The 13,829-nt window shown below is 44.4% G+C and overlaps 2 protein-coding genes across 2 annotated transcripts in view; both read left to right on the forward strand.

Moving 5' to 3' along the window:
* MED11 (mediator complex subunit 11) overlaps window positions 1–13,829 on the forward strand; it is a 427,497-nt gene that overhangs the window by 63,239 nt on the left and 350,429 nt on the right. The window lies entirely within an intron of this gene.
* Window positions 1–13,829, forward strand: part of LOC145416037 (cytochrome b5 reductase 4) — a 46,816-nt gene that overhangs the window by 20,320 nt on the left and 12,667 nt on the right. The window contains exons 2-6 of the mRNA XM_080285137.1: window positions 971–1,141; window positions 5,029–5,129; window positions 7,487–7,625; window positions 10,562–10,824; window positions 13,309–13,518. Coding sequence (XP_080141263.1) covers window positions 971–1,141; window positions 5,029–5,129; window positions 7,487–7,625; window positions 10,562–10,824; window positions 13,309–13,518 — 884 coding nt within the window. The remainder of the gene's footprint in view (window positions 1–970; window positions 1,142–5,028; window positions 5,130–7,486; window positions 7,626–10,561; window positions 10,825–13,308; window positions 13,519–13,829) is intronic.

Genomic DNA, 13,829 nt, shown 5'->3' on the forward strand with positions numbered 1-13,829 from the left:
GACATTTAAATATAAAATCACGCACACACAAAGCATCGTACTTTAAGCTATTACTGCAGAAAATAATAATACTAGAGTGAACTATATTAACAGAAATTAATAAAGAATGACAGGCATCAGGAGAGAAGATTGAAAAGTGAAATACGAGGGAGAACTGATGTAGATTATGACAAAGTGTTTAAAAAGTGAATTCAAAAGACGATGAGAGAAAGGAAAATGTAAGAGAGAGAGAGAGAGAGAGAGAGAGAGAGAGCAATGAGATGAGATTCAAGGGTTAGGTGTGTGAGAGAGAGAGAAAATGGGAGGAACGTTAGGGTGTGTGAGGGAGGGTCGTACTGAAGTGGTGACTCTCCCATCCTCGGCCACCGCCTCCACTGACACCACTGCATCAGGTGAGAAATAAATGAATAAATAATAATAAATAAATAATCTCACACGAATCTCCACAATCATCCACGAATCTCCACATAATCTCACACGAATCTCCACAGACTCATCCACGAATCTCCACATAATCTTCCACGAATCTCCACATAATCATCCACGAATCTCCACAGACTTATCCACGAATCTCCACAATCATCCACAAATCTCCACAGAATCTCCCACGAATATCCACATAATCTTCCACGAATCTCCACAGAATCTTGCACGAATCTCCACAATCTTCCACGAATCTCCAAAATCTTGCGCGAATCTCCACATAATCTTCCACGAATCTCCACATAATCATCCACGAATCTCCACACAATTATCCACGAATCTCCACAATCTCCCACGAATCTCCACATAATCTTCCATGAATCTCCACACAGTCATCCACGGATCTCCACATAATCTTGCACGAATCTCCCACGAATCTCCACATAATCTCCCACGAATCTTCCACGAATCTCCACGAATCTCCACATAATCTCCCACGAATCTCCACGAATCTCCACATAATCTCCCACGAATCTCCGTCTTGCAGGTAACCCCCGGAACAAGGTCGCGCTACGTCCCGGTCGGAGCCTGATGGACTGGGTCAGGCTGGGTCATTCCGGGGTTGACCTGACGGGGGTAGGGGGCAAGCTGGTGGACGTGACCCCGCAACAGCTGGCCAAGCACAACAAACCCAAGGACTGCTGGATGGCGCTGAAAGGTAGGCTAGAAATATTACGGGAGTGAGCTGGGGGGAGGGCAGTCAAATGGTAGGTGACAGCGACTTGGAGGCGATTTGTCTGCGGCCACCCATTGCGGGATTAGGGCGTCGGGCTGTAGGCAGATAGCAGACTTGTTATTTTCTTTGTTTTTCTGTCTGTCTGTCTGTCTGTAGGTCTTTCTTTCTCTTTCTGTACCTGTGTGTGTGTGTGTGTGTGTGTGCGTGCGTGCGTATTTTGCATCTTTCATTCTGTTTATTTGTCTTTCTCTTTGTTTATGTATGTATATGTGTATGTATGTATGTGTGTGTGTGTGTGTGTCTGTCCCTCCATCTCTGTCTGTCTCTCTGTTTATCTATCTATCTATCTATCTATAACTTCCATCTCTATCTGTCAATCTGTCAATACCCAGATGCCTTACTCCGAGAGGGGGTAGCCAGAGACAAAGCGCCTCCATCACCCTGCCTTCTGCCATCAAGCTGCCATACCTCCAATTCATACAATCTATCTGTTTATCTGTCTATTGCCAGACGCCTTAATCCCGTAAGGGGTGGCCACAAACAAATCGCCTCCATGTTGCCCTGTCCCCCGTCATTTCGCTGCCCTGCTCCCAGCTCACACCCCCCTCTCTCATATACCTCTCCACCCCATCCCACCATCTCATCCTTGGCCTCCCCCTCCCTCTCCTCATAAAATTATTGCTGAGGGTTAGGATAGTTTAAGGTGGAGCCAGGATTCCAGGAGCTGAAATGATATGTGGATGAGTGTGTTGCCCATTTTACTCTTACTTTTGTACTTTCTTCTTGTTTCTGGATCCTGCATCTCCCCATCCACAAGTGGGAAGGTCGTGATGATGATGATGATGGTGATGATGGTGGTGATGATGATGATGATGATGATGGTGGTGATGATGGTGGTGATGATGATGATGATGGTGGTGGTGGTGATAATGATGATGATGATGATGATGGTGATGATGATGTTGATGATGATGGTGGTGATGATGATGATTGATGATGATAATGATGATGGTGGTGGTGATGATGATAATGATGATGGTGGTGATGATGATGATTGATGATGATAATGATGATGGTAGTGATGATGATGATGATGATGATGGTGGTGATGATGATGATGATTGATGATGATGATGATGGTGGTGATGATGATCATGATGATGGTGGTGATGATGATGATTGATGATGATAATGATGATGCTGGTGGTGGTGATGATTGGTGATGATGATGATGATGGTGGTGATGATGATGATAATGATGATGGTGGTGATGATGATGATTGATGATGATAATGATGATGGTGGTGATGATGATGATTGATGATGATGATGAGTATGGTGGTGGTGATGATGATGATGATGATGTTGGTGGTGGTGATGATGATGATTAATGATGGTAATGATAAAGTCACATCCATTATACTGCATCTCGGTTATTTCCGTCATATTCACCATTGACCCGTTCCCATTGGCAAGATTAGGTCACTGTACAATGGTCATGAATCAATTCCGTTAAAAGCCAGTGTCAGCTATGGCCTTTTTTTTTTTTTTGCGAGGAAGAAGGAACCAAAGGCCATGAGCCCACAGTAACAGTTCCCTCCAAGAGAAAAACAAAACACAACAGAGAGCTTAATTCAAGATCCGATCATTTTGAGATGCCTGGACACACTGCGTTTGAAAGACTGGAGCCACTCTGTGTATTGATTGGCATGGAACACGAACATCAAGTTGGGAACGCTGGTACAGAATTGATTTATGTCAAAGGTGGACATATTCACGAGCTAAATGTCTGTCTGTCAGTTCTATCTATCTACCTATTGCCAGACGCCTCATTCCCGCACGGGGTGGCCACAAACAAATCGCCTCCACTTCGCCCTGTCCCCCACCATTTCACTGCCCTGCTCCCAACTCACACCCCCCTCTCTCATACCCCTGTCAGTTCCCAGATGCCATAATCCCAGAGTACGTGGCCATTAATAGTGCTATCATTTAGTCCTGTACTGCATCATCAGGCTGCCCTTCCTTCAACCCACACCACCCTCATTCCTGTTAACTCCCCAACCCTTCACCTTGTCCTTGGCTTTCCTGTTCCTCTCTCTCCCTTCTACTGTTTCACATACACTCTCCTTGTCAGTCCCTTCATCTCCATTTTCTGCACATGACCTAAGAATAACACAGCAATTTTGGTATACAAGGTCATCAAGAACCGCAAATGAAGGGAAACTTATTTGCATGATTATAGTGTATTTTTAGTGGAAGCAATTGTTTCCTAATTAAGCAGAGAATCAATGTTGCTTACTTTAGTCTTAATTGGATTATTGTACAGTATTGCAGCTTGTGTTGTGTTAGGAATAAGCTTAGAGATAATATGTCATTTTTAGTAAGGTTACAGCAAATTAGTTACCTCCGAAAGTGACGAGCACATGGACAGGCATTCCTGAAGGTGTATGGTCATTGGATGGATAACAGGAGTGAATACCGGTGTTGTCTCTTGAGGCACACTTCATGAGCCAAAGATCTGCTCACAGCTCATGAAAATTGCTCTGCCCTCCCTTGATCCTATATCACGCCCACTTTCCGCACGTATGTCACTCAGCATTTAACACTGATACAGAGTTATGTCTGAACTGAAGAAGAGAGCCCATCATATCCAGCCATCAGGATGTCTTTACATTCCTTCATAATCCATGAGCATGTGTAATGTTTTAGACCATAGAAAGACCCAAGAATGTTTGTTGGCAGAGTTAATTGACTCTCAAGTTGTTGTTTTTGGTGGTGGTGTTGAACCCTGATCTGTCTGGTCAAGCATAGTCATCAACCACAGATAAGCAATTTCTTCCGTGAGGCCACGCTACAGGTAGAGTAAAGTACATAACCATGCAGGAAACTAACATCCTCTTGTGGTAGACAGTGCCATGCCAGGGTCAGACCAGGGTCCTTCTCAATGGCAAGGTGCTGGAAAATACAGTATAACCTGGGCGGATGCTGCAGCTGCTCCGCTCCACCCGGGCTACACCGTGTCATCATGTGTAGGCTCCTTGTCAGCTGTGTGCTATGAAGGTGTCAGTGTCTAGAAATAATCTTAGAAATGCTCAGTGACTGGCATCAAACACACAGTCATTAACACATTAGTTACGGTAGCAGCACCTTCTCTTCGCAGTTGTCATGGATACCTTTTTCATGACTAATAATGTATTCAGACCTGATATACAGTAGTGATATTACTAACCACAACACTGCTTTGTCCATTGCACTGACCATTACTTTGTTGAGACACACAGATATATATATTGTTTCTGCCAGGACTCCTCTTGTTCATTTTACTGACTCTTAGTAGTGCATCAGTATCCTGTTTCAGTTGTGATGGTATCATGCGTACAGGAAACTGGTGCAGCACTAAGTAATTTATCATCTGCATCATCCTGACTATCTTTTTCACAAAGGATGAGATAAGCTAAAGTCTAGGAACAAGAAAAGAGATAGTACAGAAGCAGGAGCGCTAGCAACAGCATGTCCAGTTAAATGCACCACACAGCCATCCCCATATCAGATCCTTGGACTCGTGGTTCCATCTTATAGGCCTAAGCATCTCTACATCCTTTTTTTTTCTTTATAGGTACACTTCATACACACCTGTCAGACAGTCAGCATATTAACTATCAGGTTTAATAAGGGGTGCTAAGCCTTTGTCATGTGGTCAGTCAGTCTCCTGTCAGTTCCTCAGCCTGATCAACTTCCATAGCCCACATCCTCGCACATTCACTTACCACATCCATCCACTTTCTTCTTGGTCTGCCACACCTTTTCCCACCATCAAATTCATTCCATAATATCCTACTCATATAATTAACATAAATATTTGTCCTTAGGGAAGGTGTACAATGTGACTGCCTACCTGGAGTTCCACCCTGGTGGAGAGGACGAGCTGATGCGAGGTGCTGGGATTGACGCCACCACATTGTTTAATGAGGTGAGGCAGGATGAGGAAGGATTGGGGGTAAGGTGCTTGGCAAGTATACCTGTAAACCCTTTAGTGCAATAATGTATTTTTTTTTCTTCTTACTGTCTTCAGATGGTTTTAGTCTGTCTCCCTGTCTATCTATATATCTGTAGCCAGGCACCTTAATCCTGTAAGTGGTGGCCAGAGGCAAATCGCCTTCATGTCACCTAATCTTCTGCCAATTGCCTGCCCTCCTTCCAGCTCACACTTTCCCTCTCTCATACATCTTTCCACCCCATCTGTGGTCTCCTTCTCCCCCAGTCTTCCTGCACCTCACTTACATACACTCTTCTAGAAAGTTCACTGGTATTGAAGGGGTGTGTGCTGGTTATATTTAGCCCCTGAAGTTTAAAAGGTCCATCCCAAGCAGAATAAAATCATCAGGAGATTGCAAAAACGGAATTTAAAATCTGTCATTGCAGAGATTCTTTCGTAACCCCTTTTTTCTGAAGACACGTTTAATTTTTCTTCCCATTTCCTTCTCCTATCTCTTGCTCTTATCCTTCTTCCTCCCTCACCTCACACCCGAACCCCTCTCCCTCACCTCAGCTCTCACCCTTACAGGCTCTCATGTTTCACCTGGCTCCCTTAGGGCATTTATATTTTTTCTTTCTGGTCTTTTTAGCACCTTTTCCTCAGCATTTATTTTGCATATTACAGTTCGTCCTTACTTAAAGTTGTATCATTTAAGGTTGTTTTATTAAATTGCTAAATCTTTGCCACCAGTTCTTCCCTAAAATCTTCTCATAGTTCAGCATAGAGGTGCTTTAAAGGAAGATTTTTTTTTTTTCCTGTCAGTCATGAACCAGAAGCACGTCTCTCTTTTGCCACCAGTTCTTCCCTAAAATCTTCTCACAGTTCAGCATAGAGGTGCTTTAAAGGAAGATTTTTTTTTTTTCTGCCAGTCATGAACTAGAAGCACGTCTCTCTTAAAGGTATTTCACTCAGTGCTGCATTTTTGCCAGCACATGTCCTGTGCTTTAAGGTTAAGACTGATTGTATGTTTTTATATTTTCTACTGGAAGTCTTCCTTGTAAGTCAGCGTCTTTTGCCATAATTTTTAGGTATTTGGTTCACGTTGTGTTACAGAAAATGTTCATATTCTGTCTGTCAGTACATCATCCAATCTATTTTTACCACAGTCAGGAACATTGGGGCCTGGGGCTAGGGTGTTCACTTAAGGCAAGGGTGGCCAGCCTTTCTTCTCTGAGTGGCATTACGTGAACAGTGCAGTAACTTCAACTAACCCTTAGATGTAAACTCTTTTTTGGGTCCATCCAGTATGAGCACCTTATTCCACTAGACCAGCAGGTGCCATTTAATTATATGGTTTCCACCCGGTGGTAAATGGTTTTCTGAGCTACCAGAAATAGAATACAGGCAAATATTAACATTGAAGAGAATGGAGAATGAAAGACTGACTAAGAGGGTGTATGTAGGTGAGGTGGAGGGAGGGAGAGGGAGAGGTAGACCGAGGATGAGGTGGAGGGATGGAGTTGAGAGGTATATGAGGGAGGGGGGGTGAGTTGGGGGGAGGGTAGTCAAATGGTGGGTGACAGAGCGACTTGGAGGCGTTTTGTCTGCGGCCACCCTTTGCGGGATTAGGGCGTCGGGCTATAGATAGATGGATGGATAGAACTCACTCTTAGCTGAATAAAATCACGTGGTGGGAACTGGAATGGAACATTAGAGAGGGTTGATGGTAACAGTAACAGCACTGCCAAGCTTCAGGGAATCATCATCATCATCTGAATAAAAGAATTTGATAGTACAGTAGGTTCTTGCTATACTGAACCTTGATGTAATGGATTTTGGATTTAATAAACACCTCAGTTTCCACTTCCCACTGAACTTTCATCTGTTATATTAAAAAATGTTCGTCAAATGGGACGCATCATGTGGTCCTTTTGAGTGCCTCTGAGGCCACCAAACTGTTTTTCAGCCATACTGTACAATGATCGTTAAACAGGGTGCAGTGTGCAGCCCTTCCAAACTGAAATAATTTAAAATAGGGTGAAATTATGGGCCAAGTTAATGTAAAATGGGTATAGTTTTCGTTTTTAATATTAGGATATGGTATAGTACTCATTTATTTTCAAACATGTGCTTCAATTCCCACCGGGGGAGTTGCGGGGAGCCCTTGGATTTAATGTACCATATTCAGTAACAAACTGATGCAGAAGAGGTGCTTAGGAGTGTGCTAATTTATTTAGTTTTGTAGTAATTAGAAATTTTTTTATTTGATAGTGTGTTCCCTGAGACCCAGCAGCCCTCCTGTGTGGCCACCACTCTTCCATGTTGTACTACTTAGTGTTCCCTCATTGCAGGTGCACAAGTGGGTCAATTTTGAGACAATGCTACAGAAGTGCCTGGTGGGCCGGCTGGTGGAGGCCCGCCCATTCTTCCTTAAGCCTGCCCTCCTCTCCCGCCCTAAGACACCCAAAGCCAACAACAACAATAAACCAGGTGTGTAGTAGAACCATCAGGAAATATACCCACAGTTGCGCTGTGAATTATGGTAGCTGTGGAGTATCAACTGGCAGTTTTGTGGCTGCTACTTTCCTGATGATGCAGTTTTCCCAGCAGAGTTGATAGAGCCACTACCAAGTGCTCTTGAGGCAGTTTATGATGAACCAGGGACTAAAGATCTCGGCCAGTACCAAAGTCCACATATATGGTGGCATGCTGGATCAAGAACTACAGTCTGTACGAGCATGTCTTGGAAAAATTCATTTGTCTTGATTGCATGATCTATAGCAATGGTGTGTCAGGTGGTTAGATTTTCCATCACATTTGTCTGGCTTATGATGTTCTGATCTCGTGCACTTCAAGTATTTGGCTTTGTTTTTATTTGTGCAGAACGATGAAGGTTTGCAGCTTCACAGGACTGGTATCCCTGTTGTACTTTTATTTGTAAGACATGGACACTAAGCAATGTTGTGGAGTGGCAAATTAATTCCACAGATACTGTACTAGATGTCTTTGTAGGAGCATTGGATATTGCTGGAGGGCCAGTTGCATAACAAGTGATTACTCTGTGAGACCAGGTAAATGCCTGTTACCTTCATGACAAGCCTGATGGTTTCCTGGAACTCAAGATACCATTTACAATGCTGATTAGCAACCATTTAGCCAAATAATGGGATAATGTGGAGCCTTTAGTACAATGATGCTTCTGTTAGCTGGGTGGATAGATGCTGATGCGGCATCCATCCAGGACCAAACCTCCACACTCTGCCCTGTGTCACATTGTATTGAAGTGCTGTGTCACAGGAGACCATCAGTTCACTGCATGGGATGGTCTTGCAGGGGCAGTTACTTGGCTATGGCAGGTGGGTCTGTTTGGCCAGACAGACCAGGGTTACTCAACAACAGCAACATCCTTCATATGTGGACACAAACTATGGCCATACTGTATGACTATATGGCACACCTTGAAGTTAATCCTGTTATGGTGGTAGAATCAGAAACAGCCTAATATGGGGGAGACAGAGTGGAAGGCCAGAAATTCATGGCTGGAGTAAGTCCTTTGTTCCTACGGATTACTTAGGATAGAGGCTTAAATGGAGGAGCCTTGGTGGGTGGAGTCAGAGTATGAGTGACGCTTTGCACTGCTCTGACATCTGCCCCAGGTGAGTGAGTCATTCATCTCTTGCAAGGGCCAGACATTGATGATTGCATTTGTTGTTTTCTACCAGCCATGAAGCTGAATTTTGCCTCCTTGATGAATACTCCATCCCAAATCATTCTGTCAGTGACTTTCCATGACTTGTATGATCTACTGTAGAATTTTCAGTCCCCTGTAATTACCTTAATCCACAACATCTCCCTTGCCTCTTTGGGATTTATTATCACATTGTCCAGCTAGTCATCCAGTACAGTTTCTTCACTACTGCAGTAATAAGATCAGTTAACATCGGAACACCCGAGTTGCCTGCTGGTAATATGACATCATCAGTTATACCCAGCCTATCAGTTTTCTTACCCATTTTCATCTTCTACATTGCCTTTGTTACAGCCTCCAGTCAGTCATTGGATGGGGTCTTTGCTCTTGTTCGTATGTTCTTACTTTCCCAGTCCAAGTAGTATTCTCCATTCAACAGACAGTTGCAGTATTCCTGCCATACAACTTTTAGATCTTTATTACCATGCCCTTTTCATTTAACTTGGCCTTAAAGTGCCTTTGTTTCATCATGAATGTTTAGTTATAGCAGTAATTTAGCACCAGAATATTATGCTAGCAATAAGGAAGTGCTGTGGAAAGGATTTATAGCCACACTGAGGTGGTTTGGCCATGTGGAGAGGATGGAGGGTGAAAGACTGACGAAGAGAGTGTACGTGAGTGAGGTGGAGGGGGGAAGAGGGAGGGGGAGGCCGAGGATGAGATGGAGGGATGGGGTGGAGAGGTATATGAGAGAGGGGTGTGTGAGTTGGGAGCAGGGCAGTGAAATGGGGGGGGACAGGGCGACTTGGAGGTGATTTGTTTGTGGCCACCCCAAACGGGATTGAGGCGTTTGGCAATAGATAGATAGATAGATTTTTTTTTTCCACTGAACTATGTAAAATAAATATAAAAGGATGAAAATCTGAGCCAAGTTAAGATGATAGGGCTGTAACAACATTTCTTTTGTCTTTATATAATGATCTTCAGCAGTCTTCCTACTGCATTACGTCATGTACACGTGCAGCATGATATTTATCTTTCTGTACGAAGAAAAGAAGAACTTCCCAGTATGTGGCTTGTGTAGTAATGCTCTGTAGGAGTTAAACAGTGATAGGAAAGGAAGATATTTGCAGAAACTGAGCTTAATGACGTGATAATGGCAAATTGGATTTGTAGTGAGAATGCATGAGTATTGAGAGTGTTGGTGCAGTGATGTGCATGCATAGACTGAGGTTGTGTGGACATGTATAGAGAATGTGTGAGAGTAATTGGGTGAAGTTCCATATGCACATGAGTGTGGAAGGGACAGTCCCTGCGGGCAAACCAGAAGAACATCCCATGAAGTCCTGAGAAGGGGTCTCGAGCTAATGTCACTTGACCAGTATACTGCGGACCAATGCTAGAGAGGGACTCCATCATGTGGTGGCACTGATATAGCCAGGCTGCTCCATTGCCAGGTTACACAAACATCCTTCAACTCCCTCCCTATTCCCTGAAAGGATGATGATAGGAAGTTAGATTTCACCTGGCAGTTGTCCGGGTTCACATGCAGGTAAGATTAGGGCTGTAACTGCTACTGTTATTACTACTGCTGGAGACTATGCAGCGAGGAAAGTTACTGTCAGGTGTAAAAAATGTCAAGTACCGTAATACAAGCATGAATAACTGTCATGCAAAAATGTATGAATTTAATTATGGAACACAAACATCACATTGTGTTATTTTGCCAATTCCACAGACTCAGCTGCCACCAAGTCCTCCCTGGTGGTTCCGTCCCTGGGTCCTCCTGCCTCCGTCCCAACCTCCACCTCAGACTCCACCCTAGCAAGTCTCAGTTCCACCCCCACACCCACTGCCACTCCACCCTGGCCCCAGGCACCCACCCCACTACCCATCCCGAAGTACGACTGGTTCCAGACCAACAACCAGATCACTGTGGTGGTTTACACCCGCTGGTCTGACATCACACCAGCAGATGTTGTGGTTATAAAAAAGAATAATGTGAGTATGGGAAGCGTGCAATGGCATTATGGATTTACAGTATTATTGTCATCTTAATAGTTTTTCTGGAAGGATGTGTTGCTGGAGAGGGACTTCTTAACACAATGGCATGTGGAGTCACATGGACAAACAGACTGACACATGAGGAAGTGAAGGAGCATTGTGGTGTGGATGTGGATGTGATAGGAAGCATTAGGAGAAACACACTGAGGTGGTTTGGCCATGTGGAGAGGATGGAGAGTGAGAGACTGATGAGGAGAGTGTATGTGAGTGAGGTGGAGTGGGGGAGAGGGAGGGGGAGGCCAAGGATGAGATGGAGGGATGGAGTGAAGAGGTATATGAGAGAGGAGTGTGTGAGCTGGGAGCAGGGCAGTGAAAAGGCGGGGGACAGAGCGACATGGAGGCGATTTGTTTGTGGCCACCCCTTACGGGATTAAGGTGTCTGGCAATAGATAGATAAATTGAGGCCTCAGTTCTAAAATTATTCCCCATCTTGTTCCTTATCCCCCAAAAGATGGAAGTAAAGAATTCCAGTTTCAGTCTGTACACCACTGGGTTCGTATTCAGCTCAGCTAGGGAGCAAGACAATGCAACAACAACAGCAGCAAGAAATAGTAGTGTTGAGGATGGTTGCAAGGAGTTTGTGTTGTTATTATCCATCCATCCATCCATCCATCCATCCATCCACCATTCCATCCATCCATCATCCAATCATGAGTTTTTCTTACAGGGTGATTTAAGCGTTACAGAGCTCCCAAAGGGCGTATGGATTTCCTATTCCCCTTATTATGTTTTTTGCAGTATGGGGGTTGGCGAGGGAGTTATGGAGTTGCTATTATCTTTTTATTGCATTTCGTAAAGGATGATGGGAGTGTTGGAAGGAGGGAGGGCTTACAGATGACCTGTGATATATTTAATTTACCTTTCTTAACCTTGTAGTGGCAGTAGTAGTAGTAGTAATGGTAATAGTAGTAGTAGTAGCAGTAATAGTAATAGTAGTAGTGATATTGGTAATAGCAGTAATAGTAATAGTAATAGGAGTAGTGATAGTAGTAGTGGTAGTAGTAGTAGTAGTAAGTAGTAGTAGTAGTAGTAGTAGTAGTAGTAGTGGTAATAGTAGTAGTGGTAGAAGTAGTAGTAATAGTAGTAGTATAGTATAGCACTGTAGTAGTAGTAGTAGTAGTGGTAGTAGGTGTAGCCCCAGGTTCAAGTGAAATGTGAACCTAGTGGACTGCAGGCTGAAGCTGCCCTATTCTGGCAGGCCACCATCTTCCTTTCAGGGGATAGGGAGGGACCTGAGGGACGTTTGTACAACCCAGCAGCGTGCCCACCCAGCTAAATCAGTGCCACTGCTTGAAATCATCCCTCTCCAGTGTGTGTGTGTGTGTGTGTGTGTGTGTGTGTGTGTGTGTGTGTGTCTGTCTGTCTGTCTCTCTCTCTCTCTTTGTTTTTGTTTTTGTTTTTTTTTAACTCTTAGATGATCCCATTGATTTCTTTGACAGGTGGTGAGGGTGACTTGTTGTATCTTGGACGTGAGCTACACACTAAACCTTAATCTTTACTGTATTAACCCCTTCAGTCCCATGGCATATTTTTTTATTTACTTGCCAGGGGTGCTTGGGAGGGATGCCTTCATGTGGTGGCAATGATGTGACCAGGTGGTGGAGCTGCCTGGTTATACGAATGTCCCTTAATCCCTTCCCTGTTCCCTGAAGAGAGGATGATGAGCCAGGGGTCTATCTATCTATCTATTGCCAGATGCCTTAATCCCATAAGGGGTGGCCACAAACAAATCTCCTCCATGTCACCCTGTCCCCTGCCATTTCAATGCCCTGCTCACCTATACAATATTCATGCTGCCACCAGACACTTCCATTCATCTTAGGACAGACTGGTGGTGAAGGGGTTAATAAAGGCTGCAAATCTAATTACTTCATTAATTCAAAGACGTTCACCAGATCTGAATAACACCATCTAGTGACAGCAAAATATGGTGTTTGTAATATATACACCATATCGTGCACCATACAGTGTAAAGAGAGCAGACATCTGGAAATCCGTACAAAGGGGAACAGTATTTTCTGAGGATAATAAAGTGGAGAGGATGGAGGGTGAGAGACTGACAAGGAGAGTGTATGTGAGTGAGGTGGAGGGGGGAAGAGGGAGGGGGAGGCCGAGGATGAGATGGAGGGATGGGGTGGAGAGGTATATGAGAGAGGGGGGTGTGAGTTGGGAGCAGGGCAGTGAAATGGCGGGGGACAGGGCGACTTGGAGGCGATTTGTTTGTGGCCACCCCAAACGGGATTGAGGCGTCTGGCAATAGATAGATAGATAGATAAAGTTCAAGTAAGTAGTGCAACATATGATTGAGTTTTTTTTCTAAGTCTCCCCAGAGTATTTATTCTTTACTCCCACAGGCTGAGGACTTCTGTTTGATTCTTACTGCCACCATATAACTCTATTTTTCTCTGCTACATGCCACAGGTAGTGAAGGTAGTGTGTTACATTCAGGACATGAGCTTCACTGTGCATCTAAACATGGCTCGGCCACTGACCAAGGACTGCCAAGTGCGTAGTGGGCGAGGGGGCAAGGTGGAGGTGGTGCTGGGCAAGGAGCAGGTGGGCCAGCGCTGGAGTGGCCTGGGCAAGACATTGGATGGCCATGGCGAATATGTGAAGACCAGGGATCGAGAGGTATGCCATTTACAATGTTTAATACCTGGGATGGTACATAGCCACGATGCTCATCTCTGTAACATAGGCCTTAGAGCCTGTGATGGATTATTTACTCACTATCCTGAGATACATGACTATTACAGTATTCTTCTTACCAGTTGCCGCTCCTAGGTTTTACCCCCAAGACTTATTTTAGCCACTCACCCTCAGAAGGTGGATGGACACCCGTGTTCTGTGGCACCACCTGTCTGTACCAGATTCAAACCCTGGTGCCATCAGGCCAGCAAACTTCTAACTAGCTTTGCCAGCCATTCAGTTACTGCAGTGGT

Source organism: Coenobita brevimanus, chromosome 104 (assembly GCF_032717465.1).
Source record: "Coenobita brevimanus isolate Jiangsu-jjx chromosome 104, ASM3271746v2, whole genome shotgun sequence".
Lineage (NCBI taxonomy): Eukaryota > Metazoa > Arthropoda > Malacostraca > Decapoda > Coenobitidae > Coenobita > Coenobita brevimanus.